Consider the following 22,844-nt stretch of genomic DNA (forward strand, 5'->3'; position numbering starts at 1 on the left):
CAACCTTCCCTTTGCCCTACTGCCAGATGACTTTGAACCTGAGCAACTGGGCTGCCAACTCCGGGCATACCTGGTAATTCTGTGCAAGTCATCACTCACCAGAATAAAACTGATGCTGACCAAGGTAACCCTGGTGCCCTAAAGACATCAGCTGCTACCCCAGCCGCCTGTGTCAGACCATCTCTGAAAGAACACAGTCTTCAGAGACTTCAGGAACTCTTTGTTCAAGGAAGACTACAGACATGGGTAAATTAGCTTCAGATGTGTTTGCTTTTCTGAGATTTGGAACGTGGAGTTGAGTCTTTAAGGCCAAACTAAACACAGAATTGCACCCCAGCAGTTCCGGTCAGTTTGCAGCCATCAGGGGAAATCATAGGAGCTTCTTTTCTTCAGCTTCACTCATGCTAAGTTCCTGTACCAGTCTCAAACCATTTGCAGCCTGGCCTGCAGCAAATTTCAAGACCAGATACTAGCAACCTCTAGTCCGAATCCCATCGTATGGAAATTCCTGCCTAAAAATGTCAGCAGTTAAACCTGAGCAAAGGAGACAGCTTGCCTAGGGTACTCAACACACACTTCTCCATGACCTGCCTTTCAGTCCTCTCTCACCTACAGCAAATCACTGAAAGCTGCTGCAGCTCCTACTCTGCACAGCAGTCTTCTCTTGGAGAGTGCACAGCTGGCCAGAGGGTGAATCCTTACGGTACATTCTCACTCTACAACACATACACGACGATTTGGTTCCTTTGATTTCCAGTGGTCCCCTGGTATTGCTCTTGTTGTGTTTCAAGTTGGTGTCCTGGTGTAGGAAAAGGTCATTTCTGCATGTTTTTCTGGCTTCATGTTTGTTCTTTTTCACGTCCTCTGTCTCACTGCAGCTCCTACATCTGAGTCATCATCAGCTTTGCGTTAATGGGGATTATACAGAATCTCATGTGTAAACCTGGAGCTCTGAGTCACTCAAATGCCTCTGTTGCTTCTGTCTCCTGAGGGCTGCAGAGGAATCTCTCCCGGACATGCTACTACCCAAATACATATTGTCTTGCTGGACTAACCCTATTGCTTCTGCACCGCTTTTGTCACTGCCGCCCGAAGGGAACTTCGTAACCATTTGTGTTTTTAAACAGGTCGGTGTGTGTGCGTCTGGGAGAACACTAAGTAACTGCTCATTATGGAAAGCAGCTTTTTTCCCACCCTGGATTGCGAAAGAGATAAGAAAGGCTGTTCTTTCCAATAATAAGCTTTCAAAGCTCATGCTTCATCTCTTTGATTTTCAAAGGCATTAAGTGGAACAACGGATTGTCCATTTCTCCAGAATGCCTTGGTCTTTTGTCTGTTTAATGTCTGTCTCTCACATATTCCTGCCGCCTGTGAGGCACTTAATGGCACGCCACTGCTCCACTCCTCCTCAAGACTAACGATCACGTTCTCCCTGCATCCCAGACAGCATCACAATAACTTGCTTTTTGTCTTCATTTACTGCCCTCCCCCCCAAATCTTTTGTCATAAAACTTCTGCATTTATATACCCTCTCTGTAAAAACTCTTGTCCATCCAGAGTCCCTCAAAAAGTCTTCCAATTGCCTTCCTCTGCGAGACATCACGAGGTAAACAGCTTTTCCTAGTTGCAAAGGGAGGATAACCAAGAGGCAGAGGGCTGCATGAGTGGCCCCGAGTGAGTCTTCAGCAGAGCTAGGAATAGAGCCCCACAGTTGCTGCCGTCCACAAGCTAAGCCAGACGATGAGTTCTCTTACTTTCTAGTGAAGTGAGACAAGGAAAAATCCTCGGTGAAGCTAGCATGGCATAGCTCGCTTTCCTAGCTCCGTCCCTTCCAGACACCTCTGCAGTCAGCGCAAGCCTCTGAAGGTAATGCTGCTGTCCACAAAGCACAACCACTACCAGATGAACAATGGCTTAATAAGCTATGGAACACACTGAGAGTTCTGGCGATTCAAGTGGTAGGCACATGGCTGAAGTTCATTAAACATACACAATTTCCACATCACCAGAGCTGCTTTCCAGCCCAAGCCCCTTTGTCTCTTTCTTCATCAGAGAAGAAAAAGAATATAGCTGCTGGCTGATGTTATCTTTGATAAATTCCCCCAGAAGAGAAGGGAATGAATCCACAAGCTTAGCTTCTAGACGTCCAGAACGTTAGTCAAAGGGGGCTAATACTCAGCTGAGGTTTGTGGAAAGGTAGATTGATACCAGTTACACTGTGCTCTTCCTGGAGAGTTTACAACTTTCCAAACCTCAGGGCCAAACTGAGACAACCACAGAATCTGAGAATATATCTGGTTGGAAGAGACCTCCGAGATCATCCAGTCCAAGCTCAGATCATCGAGTCCAAGCTATGGAGGTAGCATGGCTGGTAACTGCTGAGAGTTTCCAAGGAGTAAGGGTCACAAACCTACATTACAAGCTGCTAAATGACAGCCATTACTTATCACACCTTTGCTGAGGCACTTTTTGTCCTCTGTAGGCTGAAAAGTGACACTCCTTCAACATGCAGGAAGGCTGAGGGCTAGAAAATGAAGTTCACGTGGGATTCAGTGCTAGGGGACCACAGGGAAAAGCTGTTCATCAGCTTTCTCCCCCATTCGGATTGGAGCTTTCCATGCTGGCCTGTACTGGACCAAAGCAAAGGAAAATGTCCTCCTCTCTTTTAGCAAGTAATGAGTCCCTAAGCATTCCATTGTAGCTGCTCTAAGTCTTGTGAAAAGTCAGTGTGGCACAGGGGCTGCAGAGAATTTCTTCACACGTGTCGTTTGACTGCTCGCATTAGCAGGCTGGAGACGGAATCCTGGTGTAGCCAAGCCGTACAAAACCCCAACAGTCAGGTACTCCAGCTACTTTACCCTACTCTGCCTGTCCTTATGTCTGATCCAGGTGCTTCAGGCAAAAATATCTGCGCCTGCAGTTGGTCTCCTCAGAGGTTTGTGCTCCCTATATGCATTGTCTCAGACAGCAGAGAGAAAATGTTTGCAGCTGTACTCTACATTGGAGGTATTTCTGTTTTCTGCTAATATCTTGAAAGCTGCAAGACTCAGTCCCTTCTGGAGGAGAAGGAAATTACAGTTATTACTGCCTATTATTGCACATCAAAATAGGAAGAAAGGATGAGACAGGGTTGGAACTCAGTAAAAACGAGGAAGAACAATCCTTTGCTTTGATACATTGGAAACAACGCTAAGCACATTCTTCTGCAGTCAACCTACCCGTTCCATGATTTAAAGCCTGCGATGGGAGTCCGAAAAGCTGACCTAGCATAGGCACACCCAGCAGGGAATCAGTACACCAGTACCTGGATGTCCCTATCCAACTGAAGTAACTCAGAGTGCTAAGAAAGAATTAATTATTTGGTGACAGCAAAGAGTACTGTGAGTACTTCCAGGCCGATGGTAAAAGAGGTGCTTCTGATGGTCAGTAGCTAAGAATCACATCTTACATTTGGTTGGAAGAGACCTTCAAGATCATCTAGCCTGACCTTCACCTCAGTGAAGTGCCAGGTCAACAACTGTTTGAACAGGTTGGACTTGATGATCTGTGAGGTCTCTTCCAATCCTGATAATACTGTGATACTGTGATACCTCCAGGAATGGCAACGCCACCACTGCCCTGGGCAGACCATTCCAATGTTTGATAACCCTCTCAGTGAACACATTCCCTAATATCCAGTCTAAATCTCCCCTAGTGCAGCTTCTAACCATTTCCTCTAGTCCCTTCACTTGCTACCAAAGAGAAGAGGCTGTAATGGTGAAGGCATAAGAGGGAACAGGGATACATTCACTATCTTGGTCATGCTGGCTTGACAAAGTTATCAGGAAGAGTGCAGGCAGATTAACTTCTGTCCAGCTCAAATCACTGAAGGTATACTAAGTATGTGCAGAGAGAAAGCCAGATGAGTGAAGGGCCTAATTTAAGGCACTCATCTCCCAAGATGCACTAAAGTTATGCCTGGGTCTGTTAGAACTAGAGGAAGAGACTTGTTCTTTGTTTAGAGCTTTTCATAAATACTATCCAAAACAGTAAAAGAGGAGGGTGCACATTAGAGAGGCACACTAATACCTCATTTACCACAACCTTCTGCAGTGGGAAAAATATGCTCAAACTTTAAGTTAAGCTAAGCTATGTTCAAATGTTTTTCAGGGTGATTTTCCTGCACAGTAAAGTAATATCTCTGCCTCTGTGCCCAAATCTTGATGCAGAGTTCAATGCGTTTTTCTTCCTTTGGAAAAGAGTAAGATAGTGGTAAAATTCTATTTTAGTTCTTCAATATCAGACCATGATAGTATTACAAAAGGAAACTTCACCTATTCTGGTTTCCTTTATTTCCCTTAGTGTGTGCTAGTTTATTCCTTTAAAGTTTTCAGGCCCAGTAATGCAAGAAAAGAAAAGTCCAAGTTGGTGCAGAGCTTCTCCCAAAGCTGCCCTAAATCAGTGCACTAAAGTGTTATATACATAAACTCCAGCACCTGTAGAAATAACAACCTCTTGCAGAATGTCAGTGCTGTTCTCCTCTGTTCAGCAGCTGTTTGAGGAATTCAGAAGCAGAGGCCTGGGTTGGGCTTCCAGTCTCCTGCTAGTGCTGGGGAACTTTATGTTAAATAACCTTTGTAACCTGCACCTCCAAAGAGGGATAAGAAAACTTAGAGGTTTTCCACATCTGATCTTGTAATGCTGCCACACACTGTGCTCCATTATGCATCTCTAGTACCAGAGGAACGAAGACAGAAGGGAAAAGCTGAAAGTTTGTGGCAATAAGTTGTTGCTGTCATAAAGCAACAGTTCAACCTAACTGCTTATTTCACTGGGGGGTGGAGAAGGGGGTGTGAAACAAACAAAACCAACACTATTCTTATAAGCACAAGGAGTATTTGCCAGCTAGTAAATGCAAAGCCAAAACTTTCCTCTTCACAGACTACCTCAACCCAACTGGAGATCAGAGGAGAACTGCTCACTTTCCTGTATCATCTGCCTTGTGGCAGTGGGCCAGCAACTTAACTCTAAGAGCAGGATCTGCTTCTGTTAAGCAACATGCAAATACAGAATACAAAGATGGGCCAGTCTGCAGAATTTGTAGCCTGCATAACTTCTCCAGTCTTCCACAGGTGGCTGTGAATTTCCTTTGTCATCTTATAATTCCTAAGACCGTAGCCCAACATCAAGGAGAAAATTCTGTGAAACACCACAGGATCAGGAACACAGCAAGAAGAAACCAATAATCTACCCTGGCAACTAGGAGACCGCAGTGCAGCAGAGCAGCTCTTGCGCTGGTTTGGTGCGGTGTGTCGTACTTTCACATCAGGTCTCTGTTCTGATAGAAGGCAATCTAGCACCACAGAGGTGACAAGTCTTTAACTAGGGTGAACATTTTGGAAGTTAACTTCCACTACTTCTGTGACATTTTCACAACTGAGAGCACAACCTGGGTTTCTGATAGAAAAATGAGACAAGATCAAGAACTGTAGTAGAGTTGGCAGAACCCACTGCTCCACGACAGGAGTAAACCAACTTCATTACCTGCACTGATACAGTCCTGGTTACTTACAGACTCCTAGCACACTGTTACTGGAAGGGCCCTCACTCTTCCTCCTGGTTCCATAAACCAGCCTTTGTCCTTTCTGTGCAGTACTTGCAGCTTCATGGCCACAGCCCCAGCTTCCTCCCATATTAATTATGTTTCCTGGTATAATACCTCTGGATACTTTCCACCTCCCAAAACCCATGTCTGCAAAACATCTTTTCTAGTCTACATGCATCTTCTGAAGGAAAGAAGAACAAGGACCTACATGACTAGGTAACACATGATAAACCAGAGCAGGGTAGAAAAAAAGTTCTTTGCAATGAGATGTGGTGAAAGACTGGAAACAGCTTGCCCAGAGATGTGGTTGAGGCTTCACCCCAGAGACATTTTAAGTCAAACCTCATGTGACCTGAGCAACCTGATCTATTGGGAGCTGACCCTGCTGGCTGCAGTGATGTTGGATAATAAGACATTTGAGGTCCTTAGCCAACCCAATGCATTCAGTGATGCTGTGTGTGATACTGCTGATGTGACACGGTGAGCCTGCTGGTTGGTACTCTCAGCTCGCCAGGCCAGCCAAAGAGGGAAAAAGTGCTGAGCTCTTTCCTTTCACTTCCTTCCAGCATTAACTTTATAAAAAGCTTTAAAACAGGATACTGAAGCACTGCCCCTCCATCAAAGCTGGCTGATACCACCTGATGAGTGGTGCCAGCAGAAAGATGCAGACAGGAGCACAAGCTTTGATCTCCCAGCAAAAAAGGCTTGTTGAGTTGGCCTCTCTCCTGGGCCGCTGCGAGAGGGGAGAGCCGCAGACTTACACCAATGTGATGCCTAATGGTCAGTTCACTGCACCACAGCCTGGACCTACATGGTGGGGCTCAGCAGAGGGGGCTGTCCGCAGGCACAGAGGCAGACCTGACCAACCACCCACTTTGCAAGAACTTGGCCACAACAGGGCTGAGCAGCCTACCTTCTCGCACAGCTCAGAACTCCCTCAGCTTCTCTGCCAGCCCTCCCAGGGCCACTTTTCTGCAGCTGTGCTCCTCATCAGTGTCAGTTACTCAATCCTGCTTACTCTCCTTATTTTCTCAGACTATTCAGTTCTGCTCAAACCCCAACACAGGGTGAACCAATGTTACTGTCCCATACTTATTGCATCTAAAGAGCTTTCCAGAGAGACAATTCTTCCAGAAACAGTAGCAATAATGTTAATATTAATAATAATGATGTAACAAAATCACAGACATTATCTGTTCTTTTTCTAGACACTTCAGTAATCTCTCTGGCAATGAAGCACAGGACAAGAGATGTTCTGCTGCTTGCAAGAAAACATAATGTGCATGGCATTTCCTGCATGGTCTGCTTTTGAAGTGGACAACTTAACTGCTCTAGTGCTTCTGTAACACATCCCCCTCTTCAGCACCATGCAGCAGTTACAGTACTGAGCCTAAATGTGCTGCATAGGTAATCACAGAAGGGTTTAGGTGGAAGGACCTCAAAGCTCATCCAGTTCCAACCTCCTGCCATAGACAGGGACGCCTCCCACTGGAAACAGGTCACTCAAGGACTCATCCAACCTGGCCTTGAACACCTCCAGGGAGGGAGCATCCACAACCTCCCTGGGGCAACCTGTGCCATTGGCTCACCACCCTCACTGCAAAGAACCCTTTCCTAACATCTAGCCTGAACCTCTCCTCTGCCAGTTTAAACCCATGAACCCTCATCCTGTCATTACAAGACCTTGATAAGATCTATGAAATAATACTCCATGAAGTACATGTTTATTGCTTCACAGGAACAATACAGATGTGGCCAGCTGGTTCAAAAGGAACAGAAAGCCCTAATCCTTATCTTTTTGCAAGGTAATTTTATATCCTGTCTGGTCATGGCCAAGATTCTCACCTCTGCAACATGGTAGAAGTTACTTTATTGTTGTGAGTTCAGAGTTTGTACAGAACAGAGCAAACAGTAAGGCAGTTTCTGTGGAGGGATTTTGATGGTCAGTGTTTTCATATGTATGCCCAGAAAGGGGCTTCTCATAGTCTCTCTCTGCTACCACACAGGGAGTTAATCGTCTGATTTTGGCAAATATATTTCTGCAGACACAAAAGCAAATCTTAAAGAACATTTTATTAGTGAGACACATTAATAACATGTAGAGAACTCCAACCCAGTCAGTGCTCACTCTGTAAATTTGCCTTAAGAGGCATACAAAACAATGGACTGACCAAGTATTTCTTACGAACTGTTCAGAAAAACATCTTCCTGAGACATGAATGCTCTGAAGGTCTGGAAAGGTCACCTACTACCTGCCATAGGCATCTGAGACACCAGATCAAAGTCTGCATGAAGTCAGTCAGCACAAATCATGAGAGGAAGGAGCAAGCCACTGTGTAGGCAGGTAGGGGCAAAACCCCCACACTGTTGTTGAGTATAAAATACAGATATTTCAAAGCATTATTTGACACAGCTCATGATTTTTTTCTCTTTGATGATCTTAATGCCACTTTGCACATTATACATTTGCAGTAATGAAGCAAGAGCCTCTAAAGGAATTAATCCTTGTCACAAAAAAGTACCTGTGAAGGTGTCATTAATGTCTCTCCAGATCTGTATTTGGAGTATCTCTTTCTAAGCGGTATTTGACTACTTTGGATAGCTCTGTGCTGATAGTACTCCATTTTGGTTACCAACACTAACTACTGCTAGTTATCTATCACAGGTGTCAGCATATGGCTCTCCTGGATTCCTCTGCAGACAGACTGCTAACATAGCAATGTACACGCAGACGTAACCGAGTCATCTGTACTTTTAGCACGAGCAGCACCTACAGTAACCACACTGGAGTTAAAAGTCTAAAGAAGTTGGAAATCTCAGCATATGAAACAGGAAAATGTGCAACAGAAAGGGATAGAGCCTACTGAGCTGCTACTGAGCTAAAAGGACAGAGACCCTGTAGTACAGAAACTACCATAATTATGGATTTGGTGACAAAAGCAGCCATTTTGGTGACAAAACCAGCAGACTTGGCTTTGCTGTTGTGGAGTTCAAGGTATTGCTTTGTGACTCATTTTTGGGTTTGTTTTTTTTTGTGAGGGTTGTCATTTGGTTGTTTGTTTTTAATAGGGCAAATCTTTGAAAATAGAGACCTGTTCCCTTCTATAAGAGTAATGCTATGGAGCTACCTTCACTAAAGATTCAGCACCACCTGGTAACCTCAACTTGACAATTCTGTCTTCCTTCCCAAGTGATGCAAGAAGAATTTTAGGTGCCAGCACAGATTCTCATTAAACTTGGTAGTGTTTAGCTGAAAGCAATACCAAGGATAAGCTAGATTCAGTGTGCTAAAGGAAAAAAAAGGGGAACAAAAGAAAAACAAAAGCCAGAGAAATGCCTTAAAGGTACCATTATTCCACAAATACTTCAAGTTATTCCAGTTTGAAAAGCCAGATGAGATTTAAACCAACTGGAAATGTCTCTTGGATTTCTCACTTGAGAGAATAAAGATGGATACACTGTCTTCTCATTAGTCTTCTGTTTTGCGCCACATCTCACAGGGAGGTCTCCTCCAGACCTTTGCTTGTACAGACACCATATATTGCCTGGTCACATCATGTCCAGCTGCAAACAGAAGAAACAGCATTGAGTTCAAGTTATTTCTTACATGTATTTGTTATTTCTTACATGTTGCTTAGATAAAAACTAAATTCAGAAATCCTTATCATGTAGTGCAGATACTTGGAACTTCATACTAAGCTGCTCTCAAGTACAAAACCAAGCCTAAAATCTCAGCTTCATACCACCACGTGTGCAATTTATAGATTTTAAAAGTGCAGTTCAAAAGCAGAAATCTGCCAGCAACTGAAGCATCTCTAAAACTGCCTATGCCATCAGCTTAAGCCTTGGAGACACACTTGCAATGAATCATCCCAGAAGAAGTGGCTAAAATAGTTATTAAAACACCTCTTTAAATCCTTGAGTTTCAGCAAGCCTGTACGAGGAAGGTGAGGAAGACTGAGACACCTCTTTCAAATCGTTTTCTGTTCCAAACCCATACAAAGAGCTGTTCTACATCTGCAAGCTTTGTTAAATGCTACTGGTGCAAACTCTAACATTTGCTACCCAGGGAGCAGCCCCAGCGGGCTTCTGGAACACGCCGGAGGACACATTTAACCTCTGCAAACACCGTGCTACCATGCAACAGTGTATCTACCATCATGAGGCAGCTCACCAGCTCAGGCTTCACAAGAGCAAACCAGTCACTCCTGTGGCTCTGCTCTGGCCCAGAGCCGTGCTTCACCAAGCACCCGCGCTCCCTCTCTGCACCTTCCCCTTAGAGCCCAGTTCTACAGCCGCGTCACTCCTGCGCAGCACTCACCAAATCATCAACATCACCACCTTCGTCTGGGGGAGGAAGGGTTTCATCTTTCTTTTCTTTTGGAGCCAAGAACTGAAAATACAAATGCATTTATGTAATCCTGACACAACTCAAATTAACAGAAACAAGTCCAGCTATAATTAAAAGCTGTGATGGGAGTCTCTTCTGGTTTCCACATTCAAACAGCACCCTAAATGACAGGCTATGCTCTAGCACTTGCTTTCATAGGACTTTATGGTGAACCGCATTGACAAGCAGATAAAAGGAGAGGATTCTCTGGAGAGAAGACATGGCTAAGCTGTGGAAGATCCTGCCAAGAAGGATCCTGCAAGTATCAGTTCCCTAGTCTCACGAGGAGATGGTTCATAGAAGAGGAAGCTTATAAAATTACTAAGTCTCTAGAAACAACCTAGTGCACAGGAAGTACTTCAGACATTAGTGGCTGTAGCCCAGGCACTTTTCCCTACCCCATCTGCTGTAGTCCGCCACCAAACATGGATTCTGGGCTAGACGAAAATGCTGTCCATGACAGTAAGAGGGAGAACTTTAAAGTAGTTTTTTTGTAGTTACAACACGCTGAATGACAGCAACCACCACACCACCCCCCCCCCCACTGGCAGATGATCAATGCTTGCTTAGGCAGATGACATTCTAGTTCTGTGTGGAACTTAGAAGTTCCCCACTTAATTTCATGGAATATTTAACAAATGAATGAAGATGTGAATTCAGAAAGCACTAAATGTGCAATGTGATTACAGTGACATCTTAAAAAAGAGAAAATCCAATATGCAAAACCTGTTGTTGCAGCTGCTGATACAACCTCACCCACATGCCCTCCACTTAAGCATGCATCCGTAAACAGAAGATACAGGTAAGTTCCTCGGCTACTACAACAGCTGAAATCAAATACACGGGAGTACAACTGCCTCTGAATTATTTCACTCTCAGTCTAACATTCTGAGAAAAGAAAATGAAGAATATAAACACTTGACTAGCTTAAAAATTCTCCAGTCATATAAAAGTTTTTGTTACTGTCTCTTTACCAATATCTTTACTGAAAATTTTCTTTTTCTTACTAGAATGCACCAGACAAGTAACAGAGAGCCAGGAACAACCTTGCTCCAGAGGGCTGTGAGAAGCTGAGAGAAAAGCCACATTCCATGACTGAGATGCATCCTTAACTCAGAAACAACTCTGCTGCAACTCCAGACAATGAAGAGAACAACTGCTTAGAAGATAACCACATTAAGCAGGCTATAAATACCTGCTCAGAGTTTATGTCACTTTTGTGCCAACAGCTGGCTCCTACTCTTTAACTGAGGACTAAAACTCTAGCAGCCAACGAGGCTGTGTACAAGGTCATGGAACCATTACCAGAGCACTACCAGCCTCTGAGACAATATATCTGTACTGTAATAAAAAGCTTAAATATTATTTTGCATAAACAAAATGTTCTGACCCTTCTCTAGAGCAATGATGACAGCTTTAGACAAGGGGTAAGGCACTGGGAAGTTAGTTGCTGGATCTCATTAGTGGGAAGGTGCCAGCTACCAAATCCTTTAAGAGGAAAAGCAAGTATCAGCTTTTGGTTAACACCAAGGACAGCAGATGTACACCACCTCTACCTACTCATCTCACTATCTAAAGGTTGAACATTTCTTGCTTCCTGAACAGCAACATGCAAGTGAACACAGACAGCTTACTCCACAGACAATAAGAACCTTTTAACATGCTGAGTTCAACTTATTGTACACATCAAAAAAAGGAGAAAGAAAAAGAACAAAAAAAGAAAAAGGGAGGAGTGGGGAGACAGGACCAGAAGGAATTTAAATTTCAGGATGTCAGTATCTCTCTATCTGTATTACTGGAAAGATTTCCCAGTCTAGTAGTAATACAAACAACATAGTCTGAAACTAAAGCTAGCGGCAACGTCAGCTCTGAGAGCTTTTTGTGTCAGATCAAATTTCATCTGACACAGTTAATTAAGAGTCAAAAGGCCTGTCTGAGAGAAGCACATTTTTCAGTTTTCAACATTATCTTTCCCACACTAAATTAAGAAAGCTAAAAGTCAAAGAAATGAATGAAGAAGATTTGTAACAAATTGAAACCTTAAGTTTCCATCAAATGCTGAACATCCAAAGGTGCTCTGTTGTTCTCCAAAATCTGTTTTACATTTATGCAAAAGAAAATGGCATTTAATAGTTGTGCTGAAACCCACTGTCTTCCCAAAAGCCCCCAGAGAAGCACCTGACATTTCTGCTTTTAACCTGTCTGCCTCGTGCTCTAAAAAGAGCATTGCCACTATCACAGGAAAAACTCTGCTGAAAACCATTTTTCTCAGAGACAGAGAATGCATAACCTAGCTCAATAAAAATGAAATAATTTTTCTGTGTTAGCTTTCTACTAAGTGGCCTTGTAAGTTGTCCTCTCTTCTTCCAAAAACAACCCTATGAAAGTGAAGTCTTCCCACACAGTGCTGAAAACTGCTACCAGCTAGCAACCTGCACGTAAGAGAAGAGGCTTTTGTGTCAGACTCAGGAGCACGTTGGCAGATGGTCCCTTAATGGCCAGTGGGATCCCATCCACAAGGGTGGGAAGAAGGAGCCAGAAAACTACAGAGCTGTCAGCCTGACCTCAGTGCCAGGCAAGGGCGTGGCCTGCAATACAATGACCTTCTTTCTCCTAAACTACTTTAAATGGCGGCTAGCAGCCTGACACATGAATGCTTGTTTTACCCTCGCCACATAAAAAAATTGTTGACAGCTCCTCTGAACTCTGATGTCTTTCAAAGAGAAGACACTCTTCTGCCTGTTAGAATGTGCTCCTCTGGAAATGTGACATCCTCCATTCATCAATGCTCTTGCCAAAGCACTGTATTCCTGGAGAAATAATACTTGCCAAATACCTCAAAACGTTTGTTTTGCAAAGTGGTGTAATAGGTTTACCAATAACACCAATAGCATCTCTGATGTCCATCAATCCACAAGAGCTGCATCAAATGGAAAACTGATTTTGCTGAATGTATGGTGAAAACTTGACATGGTAACTTCACACTGCTAGAGTTCACAACTTGAGGGAAAAAGGTACTCTGATATTTAACTCCTGTGCTAACAGTGAGATCACAGCTCTTTCTGTGAAGCTCAAACTATGATCTTGCAAATAACGTAGTGGAAGAGCGACAGATGAGGTTCCTATTCTTCGGAGAGGATATTTTCTGATGATGTGGACACATAACTACTCTACAAAGTTATTAAAGCAAAATGCTGGAGAATTGTTTCTGCTCTGAAACGGGGCACTCTTCTTCAAATGGATCCTGATTTCATTCACCTGAGGATTTATCCACGTTAGAAAGAATCTCCTGTTCCACAGCAAGGGTTCTACACAAATAGATGCTCATTAAAAAAATCATACCTTAGCAGCCTCTTGACTAGTCACCAAACTTTCCTCTGCTTCATCTTTAGTGATCAAAGAAATTCTGTCTAAAAAAAACCCACAGACATAAAAATATCACTAGAAGGCTTCCCAAAACTGCATTTAATGTTACAGATGAAAAGTCTTCCAAATTCCAACTTTTGAATGTGTCATCATCAACAGCAAAACCAAACAAAAAGATATAGCTCAAAGGCAAAATGTGCCTTGCAGAAATGAGTCAACTATGGTACAAACTATGGTACAAAAATAAATTAATGAGCATATTCATAACATTGTGGAAGTATCCATTTAGGAAACTGCTAATATTGTAACAATCAAACTAATGAGACATTGAAATCATAGCTCACAGATGAAATGCTGAAAATCTATCAGAAATTGCACTTTTAGCCATTTGCAGCATGCTCTTAGGTCCTTAGAAACATTAACTCCTAACAGACAAACATTTATACTGTGATTACTTCCAGTCTGACTGCCACCGTGCTACTACCTGCTGCTTGGTTGTGCTAGTACTACCACCCTGTGCAACGACCCCTTCAAAAGGATTGTAAAAAAAACCCAAAACTGTTTCTTTCTACCTTAATAGTTTTTGCAGTCTAACTCATCACTTGGCTACACACACACTTGGGCCTGGAGAAAGAAGCTGTGGGTAAGAGCAAAGAAAGCAGATTCATAAAGCAGCTGCACAAGTGTGATGCCACCTTGTGGGAATGCAAAGTGAAGAAGGATAACGACAGTGGATGCTGACCTTGGCTGCCAGCAGCTGCTGGCCACCTTATCTCAGAAAGGACAGTGGACATCTCGTTAATGAGGAAAACAAGGCAGAGCTTATGCAGAGGACTGGGTTGTCCTTGCCTAATTATGATAATGTGCAGGTGTGTGCTCTATGCTCAAAGACTATATAATGAGAATCAGAACAATCAATAAAGAGTCTCTGGCATAATTCACATTGAATTGGTCTGGACTCCATGTGGCATTGCTCTTGAACACACTGATCTGTCAGGGCCTTGACCACGTCTCCCGCGGCAGCTAACAGGTAGTTGCAACACCACCTCAATGTGCCCATAGAGCTGCACATCAGAGTTCCATGAGAAAAGTGAACTTGTCCATGTCCAGTGCATGCCACAGTTGATGGAAAAGCGGAGATGGGTCATGTGGCATGAAGCAGAGAAAACAGAGGCTCTGGGTTTGGTAGCAAGAGGCAAAAAGCCGTTCCAGCTATCTAGTGCAAGCAGCTAGATTGCACATACACCACCACAGTTTTATCATCTTCTCCCAACAAGATCATCTGGTTTGTATGAAAATATCACCCCTGTACTCATGCTTTTTCCCCCCTCAATAATATGCTCCAGTTTGTCAAAAACTCTGGTTTGTATCAACTGTAAAGTACTGCAGCACAGCTTTGCAAATTTCAGGTTGCTGGCTTCTTTTCTCATATGCCTTCAGAGAAGATACCCTACAACAGTGTTGGATAGAATATGTTTGCCACGTTGCCTTGTGCTGTTGCGTTTGGAGTTGCTAATACAATTCCCATCTTGTCTTTTGTAGAAGTGGGACACAGTTCATCACTTTGAAAGGGACTACACAAGAGCTTATGATTGCACTACTCAGTATGCACCTTTAAGAGAAACAGCTGGGCATTTAACAGATTTTCGTAGCACTGCTTCCAGCTGAAGGCAAGACTATGACATCAGAGGCTGCTCTTATCCCCCATGTCTTGTATTTGTGGCTATGTTCCTTTAGCACTTGCACAGCCTCCAAACGCCTTTTAGAGCTGCACTGCCTTGTACCTCCCAGTTTAATCTGCGGTGCCACATCACCACATACTCTGTCTTTCAGCTTGCTTAAATACAAAATGACCACTGAGATCTTTCAATGCTATCCACACCTTTTTCTCAGCTTCATTTGGAATAAACTTTTCATATCTTTACTGCATGAAGTTTTTCCACTTACTCTGAAATTCAGCTGAAATCCTGTTTTTCTCCTTACTCGCTAACATTTCATTTGTCTCTCTTCCTCCACAATTAGTTTACCATTTCAGTACGACTTGGCAATGCATTATTAAATATTGGTGATATGTAGCTATTAGTGCAAAAACAGAAGCTGCAATCTGAAAGATGTTTGTCAACAGGCAGAAGGAATGAACTATCCATATGCTTGTCTGGGGTTACTTGAAGCATCCCATTACTAACAAAGTTCTCGCTAACATAATACAATTAGAATTTTTCATAGTTTTTGTTTTGTTTTTAATGCCATCCTACCTTGTACCATGATCTCCCAGAAATCAGCTAAGGCTTTATCTTCCACCTTGGATTTCAGGGCCTGCAGAAAATCATTAAAGCACTGCACCTTGGAGAGCTGAAAAAAATAACATCAATGATAAAAAAACAAATATTACAAATACTAAAAGCCTCTGCAAACTTAATTCTTCACTAAGTCATCTAATATGGACAAGTCACTACAGATTTTAGGGTTTATCCCTGCTAAACCCAGGATTTCTAAAGAGAGGTGAGCTATAAACCCTGCCTTTGAAAGACCTTTTTGTAACTAGATTTATTGAAGAAATATTTAGGATTGCTTACATTTCTTTCATAGACCCTCTGTTTTCATGTTTTAAAAAACCCAGAGTTGAGCAATACAGAAGCAGCTAATTTCTATCCCACTAGGGATAAAGAAATAAAAAATGCAAATGTGCTTCTACACAAATAGCAGAAGAGGTTTTCATATGTTAATCCATTTTTTCCTGTAGCAACTAATTATAAAGTTTCTAGTACAGCTAACAGGGCCATCATATCTCTAGTCTGGAAGAGATGAGTTTTCACATATTACTGTTACCTTCATAGTCTCCTCTCTGAAAACTCTGATACAGTTGATAGCTTTCATGTAGTATTGTGAACCTTTATTTTCTAGGAACTGATCAATGCGGTTTTTAGCTGCTGACTCACTGAAAGGCAAGCAGAAACGAGGCAAAGAATGTCACTTTTGAGGCAAAAGACACTTTCCCTCTCTCTTACCATTCCACAGGCATCTAAAGAGTTAATCACATCCATACCACCTCAAACTACTCAAGTTTATAACTGATATCCAGGCTACTGGCAATTACTGCAGGCTCTCTGGAGAAACCAGACATACTAGCAAGAAACGCAACCATGGCCAAGGCAAAAAACTTTTTCCCATGAAAGACAAGGGGAAAAAAGCACTGGTACAGCCTGCTTGATAGAAAGTAAAATGAGAAAACTCGAGATCTTCGAGTTGAGGGACATTATGCTTTACAATGCAGGCACATCCCCTAAACGTTCTCTGAAACATGCATACTTCAATTAAAGTTTTAAATTCACAACGAAGGTGTAATAATGTCAAAACTACCTCTGCAGGGTGACTGCAGCTAAGAGCCTACCTTCTTGTCACTGACACTAGAACTTGTGTTATCTTTGCAGGTAGTTTGAGGAGTTTTATTTGGGGCAGTGCTGTTTATGGTCATGGACAAAAGCATTATAACAGAGGCAAACAATGAGACCTGCATCAATAAAAAGACAAACATAGGTTTCATCTTCACTGTTGAGCTCCTAAAAGTAGGTAGCTGTAAAACACTGCAAAGGTGACAAGAGAGAGGGTTAGAGCTCTGCAAGCCTAACTACATTCTGCTGGATTTTAGGTCTTCTTTTCTTTAACTACAGGTGAAAAACTGTGCAATTTTACCCTCTGGCAGACATCTCAGCCTGGGAAAAGACAAGTGTGAGAAGTGTGGAACAGTGATCTATAAACTCAGAAGTGCTGTGAGAAGTATGAATAGGGAGTGACAAGTCACTGCCTCTCTCAAAATAAGATCAAAGAGTTGGGTTAAGAACAAGTGAAGGCACCTCTTCAAACAAAACCAGTTAACCTCTCTAACACAGGCTGCTGTAAGATGGTAGAGGTTTTAACATAGGCTGCTGTGAGATGGTAGAGGTTTTAACACCTTTAAAATAAAGAAGCTTGAACAAATTTAAAACATGTAAAGAGGAACTCTATCAAGGGAATGCTGACATTGAGGAACTCTATCAGGATGATGCTGATGTTGAAAAAGAATGCAGGAAAGCATTCTGGACAAGTCAGAGTATCTGGTTTTGTACTGTTAAAGACAGGTTAGTGAATTACAGGACCTTTAGCCTAACCTATAGCCCTTCTTATGTTCAGGTATTATTCACACACACATCAATGGAAGTGTTTCAGTCATGGAAACACCAACTAAGAAAATAATCTGCTACTGATGGAAGAGACAAGAATAAGTAAAGACAGTGAGAAGCAGAGATTGTTTAAATACTGTATTCTGCTCACTGTAAGCATACACAGTGCTGACTGTTACGTTTTTATATTCTATGAAATGCCTAAGCAAGCTGAATCTGGAGGAAAGTATCTTTGGGAAGAATGAAACCAGACATGTTTGGTATTCTCCCACTGGTTTTTGACTCCACAGAGTTTCTAGAAAAGGAGGCAGATAAAGGTAACATCCAACAGTGTGCTAAAGTGAATACTTCCCCAGGTGATCAGTTCAGCCTATTTTACCAGTAGCTGATAAACTAAACTCGAGTCTTACTACTTAAGCTCCCCAAATTAAGTCAGTCCATTTTGTTTCAGGGCTAACAATTTTCTCATTAAATGTTCTAATTTCTTACAAACTGCACTAATAAAAGCAAGCCCTGTTGGTGCTTTCAGCGGTGGTGGTGGCTTTTCAAAAAGCTGCCTTTGCATTGATGTGTTAAATTAAAACCCCAGGCATTATGAGGGTGCAACAGAAGTCTTTACTGTTAGAACAGTTTCGGCATATTGTGTGAAATTATAGGACCCTAGTACTTCTTTTGCATTTGATTTGTTTAAAGTTCCTTTCCATTTGACTGCACTAGCTGGAATCAGAAGAAAAGACTGACTGTGAGCTGCCTCCTTCTTAAGTCTGTTGTTAGGAACAGAAAAACCCAACCCTGACTGAGCAACGAAAGACCACAATATACACAGGAAACAGGTTACAGGACAATACTGGTGTAAGTCAAATTCTTCTAGTATCTTCAAACAGCTTGGCTAAAGTGGAGTCTTTCCACTGGGTCTCCCTTAAATGACAGGCCAATGAATGATCAATCTAAAAATAGATAAAATTATTCTGATTAGACAACCAAACTCTTTCAGAGGACTGAAGTTAATAACAGACATGAAAAATAAGGGCTATAAGCAGAAGTTCTTGGAAGTGGACTCTGTTCCTTTACACATCTAGGTCCAAAACTTTCTTGATTTCCTGCAGCCTATTATCTGCCTTTTAATTAGTGTGAATCTTTGGGTTTGGGTGCTGCAGAAAATAGACAGATCTTTTTATTTGAGAAAGGCATGTTCTGCATAAAGCTGTCTTTTTAAACTAAGGCTGTATTAGTGTCAACTTTGATGTGCTCCAGACAAATCTCATGCACTGGGGTTTTGAAGAGCAGGTCCTTGTTGCAAACTGACAGCCTGTTCAGGCCACTACTGTGCAATAACTTCTATTTCTTCTCTCCCAGATTCCCTCATATGTGCATTTATGGAAGTAAACTACTGAACTTCTGCATTATGCATAAACTGGAATTTCAGCAGTCATGGCCAACATGACCTACAGAACACCCCAAGAAATTTCAATCCTCTGCTTCTCCTTACACCGTATCTGATTGGTTAGATAGAAAATACACTGATTAAAGGCAGAAGATCTACAAACAAACAGATCTTTGAACAGAAGACCTTTTCCATTCACACAGAATTTAATTCCTTCCCTGCTAGCATTCGGACACATTCCCTACTCAAAAATACACTCACTGTAATTTCATGTGAAGTATGCCATGAACAATTATATTCACTTGTTACGTCTGAATAGTTACAGTACCACAGTGTAGTTACATTTCCACGTTTGCTCACTTCAGTCCTTGGTCTTGATTACTATGCCTACCACACTGCAGAACAGTAGCAGATAAGGCTGTATTACAGTCAGTAAGTTCAGTTCCTTGGGGATGTTTTCCCTCCCTAAAAATACCAGTCAGGTTAAAAAGCCCAGGTCTTTCTGTAGACCAAAGACTCCTGTTACTGCCAATCATTTGATTTATCCACTGGTGGTGGTAAGGATTTGCTTGAGGTAAGAGTCACTATCCAATCAGTTAAACCACCTGATAATGAATTTTAAACTACTGCTTTGTAAGTACCCTCTTTCTGTAACTGAAGAGATTCCAAACTGAAAACTGTCCTCATTTTTAAAAGACTTTCCTTACGCCAAGAAACACGAATTTTAAGATCAAGAGCCATTGAACTACTCCAGTGCCCTGTGAGGTGTTGTTCAGAACTGGAACCATGTCTCTAAGTGGTCTGTGCACATGGATCATTATGTGTGAAGGACACAGGGCCCAGAGCCTGGCTTAAGTCAAGGTTTCTGTTGATCAGGTTTCTCAGTGCTTCGCAGACTTGAGTTTTGAGGAGCTCCAAAGCTGGAGAGCCTCCAAGTGCTCTGGCCTTCTCTTTCTGTGCTTGACTACCCTCATTGTGATTTCTATTATTGTTATACTCATAATACCTAATTCAAATTCTGTTTGCTGCAACTCAGAGCTTTGCATCTCACCTGACTGCTACGCCCTTCAAAGATGAAACTGGATTCATCTTCTCTGTGAAGCAGACATACAGAAAACTTCAAAGTGATTTTATATACTCAAGTATTTGGTTTGCAAATACTCTTCTAACGATTGAATAATTTTCATCAAATCAGTCACTGCATTTGGCCTACCTAGCAGTAGAGCATGAATAGTGTCTGAAATGCATAAAAACTTCTAGTAAGATAAAAATGCCGATGAAGTTCAAAGACATATGCCAACAAAACCTGTGATAAAATATCATCTTTGTTGCACTGATTTAATACATTTCCACCAAAAATCTCTTAGACAACTCTTTTATGACAACTCTTTTATGCATACAAAGCATCCAGTGCAAACCCTGTGTTTTACACTCTACTGAAGAAGCTATCTACAAGCCATGGCAAAAGGGTGACGCCTCAGGCACAGCAGAACATTGGCTGAAATCTACACCTGTAAACACTGGCTTCTAACTTTATTTTCCTAGAAATGCCAAGGAATAAAAATATAAACAAACTTGCTTTAAATATTAAAAAGAGAGTTTGGTACAATTTGTCTCTGTGTATTTTTTTCTGAAGTCCATAAACTGTACAACTGCCACTATAGATCTCTCTCTTCACTGACAACCAGTGAAAAAAAGCACCATTGACTGCAGGACTCGAGTCATGTTCTCAGACAGAAGTGCTGTGCAATGCAACAAACCAGAACGTGTATAAACAAAGAAAACCTCACCAAAACAAAAAACAAAAACCCACAACCCTATGCATGGGTCAACATTGGTCTGGGGTTTTTTGGGCCACCCACTACGACATCTTATCAATTACAGAAGGCTGTGAAAATACAACACAACATATTAGACACTGTCTGCTCTCCAGAAATGCAGATGTAGATGTAAACCTGTTAACAGTCCAACAGGATAAACTGGTAGTCATGTGGCTACTCCTTTGACACAATGACAGCAAGCACTTGCTGCATTTGGGATTCTTCTCTGCAGCCACAGAAATGAAGAAACTCATTGTACACCCTTGGGAGTAACGATTAGATTCTGCTCAGGCAAACTAATCTATGTTATTTGCATTCATTGACAAAAGTGTCAGTAGCTGTTATCAGAAGATTGCTCTTTGTGATGACTGTGCACTTGCAACCTCCTCAAAATAAGACTTGCATAAAATGACACCTCCTGGGGCAGGAATGCAAATAAGAAAGTAAAGTTAGCTGAAGGGTGGTAGCACACCACTAGTTACTTGAGCAATTAACATTAACCAGTAAGCTGACACCATCACACACAACTCAGCATATAAACCATAAATGGGTCCCTACTGTAATAAACTATGCTGATGTCAATTAAAAGCAAAGTTAATTAATGTTTTTGGAGGCGAGCTGCCAGTCCCAGAAAAACTATCCCTATGACTCTCAGCAACTTGAAACTCTTAGCTTTACTAAAAAGATGCAGTTACGCATTAGTGACTCAGTTCTCGCCAGCAGCATTTCTTCTGCTCTGACCTTCTGTGGGACGCAGCATCAGACGCAGGCTAAGTTGCACTTAGATTTCCATGAATGGCAGAAGCCCTGATCATCAGAACCCAGTCAGGCCACTGCAAGAGATGCACTGGTACTAAATGTCAACGATAACTATACCATGGGTACTTTAGAACTCAAAGACTGCCCCTGCCCTGTTTGGGTTCTGATAACCTCATCGTTTGGGCGAGAGCCTGGCTGCAGAGTGAGGAACGTGTGTGCCGCTGCCCTGTAGCTCCCTTAAAACACCAACCTACTGCCAGCGCGTGAAGTGCGACTTCTGCTGCAACTGCTGAAAGAGCCCAAACCTAACAGTTGAAAGGCTTTCTCCTCCTGTGGAAGGACTTTGTGGCTGTTTTTTTTCAACTGAGAACGCAGGTCTCATTTAGGACACTGGATACTCTTTGTATGCAAAAAGGAAGCAAAGCATGACACAACCTAGTAGTTCTCCTGTCTGCATCCTGATGCACAAAATGTTTGTGTTTATTTTTTTCCCCCAATACACTGTTTGAATGTCACAGATTATCCTTTCTTGCTAAGGGATTTCACATTTCATGTGTTCCAGCAGAGAGAAAGTAAGAAGTTTCAGCATTAAACAGGATATAAAATTATGCCAACAAAGATGCCCTTAGAACCACTGCATAGTTTTAAGGTAGAACTTACTATTTACATAGCCAGAATGCAATGCAGTAAGCAAACCATTAAAAACATGCCTGTCATGTTTTATACATTAAGCTACTTAAAAGACTCCAAAGCAGAAAAAGGACTATGCAGAAGGACCAAAAGAAACATAAAGCAGAATGTATTTTTATTTATAGTGGCTTCTGTCTCTCCTTTACATCTTACAATTACAGAGCAGGTCGCACACAAAACAAAGGCAGAGTGCTCAAAATGTCACAAGCCATCCAAACATGCACTGCAGTTATCTCCAGCACAGCTAACCAGTGGACATACTTAATTGCTCTTTAGCTAAACCACCCTCCACCACACAAGGGTAATCGCTGCACTTATTTGTGCCTTAAAGCTTTTCTGCATGATAAAATTAATTGCTGCAACAAAGCAGTCAACTGTTTCAGTTTCTGATTCTAAGATATTGTACAATGCCTTTTTTAAACTGCATCTTCATATATCTGAGATTTGAGAACACAATTAGAAATACTTTTTCAAGGAACAATTCTCTTCTGGAACTAATGGAAAATCCATGTAAAAAGCTGGCTGGATGCTTTATAAATCTGGAAATTCTTGAGAGAATTAGCTCTGTAGGATTTAACAGCCTGCATGACAAATCAATATACTGCTCAAGCTATGTCCAAAAGGACCATAGGCTTTGTTGAAACATCTAGCCGCTCACTTCAGCACCTCTGCAAATCTTTTTCTCTAGAAA

At 42.0% G+C, this 22,844-nt stretch overlaps 1 protein-coding gene across 1 annotated transcript in view; it reads right to left on the minus strand.

Moving 5' to 3' along the window:
• Nucleotides 1-7,639: 7,639 nt before the first annotated feature.
• The window catches only part of XRCC5 (X-ray repair cross complementing 5), a 50,814-nt gene continuing 35,609 nt past the window's right edge, over nt 7,640-22,844 (minus strand). Inside the window, 6 exon segments of the mRNA XM_064166187.1 lie at nt 7,640-9,148; nt 9,906-9,977; nt 13,317-13,384; nt 15,596-15,692; nt 16,170-16,264; nt 16,267-16,278. Of these exon segments, the coding sequence (XP_064022257.1) occupies nt 9,134-9,148; nt 9,906-9,977; nt 13,317-13,384; nt 15,596-15,692; nt 16,170-16,264; nt 16,267-16,278 (359 nt within the window). The 3' untranslated portion in view covers nt 7,640-9,133.

The sequence above is a fragment of the Pogoniulus pusillus genome, chromosome 2 (assembly GCF_015220805.1).
Source record: "Pogoniulus pusillus isolate bPogPus1 chromosome 2, bPogPus1.pri, whole genome shotgun sequence".
NCBI classification, from domain to species: Eukaryota; Metazoa; Chordata; class Aves; order Piciformes; family Lybiidae; genus Pogoniulus; species Pogoniulus pusillus.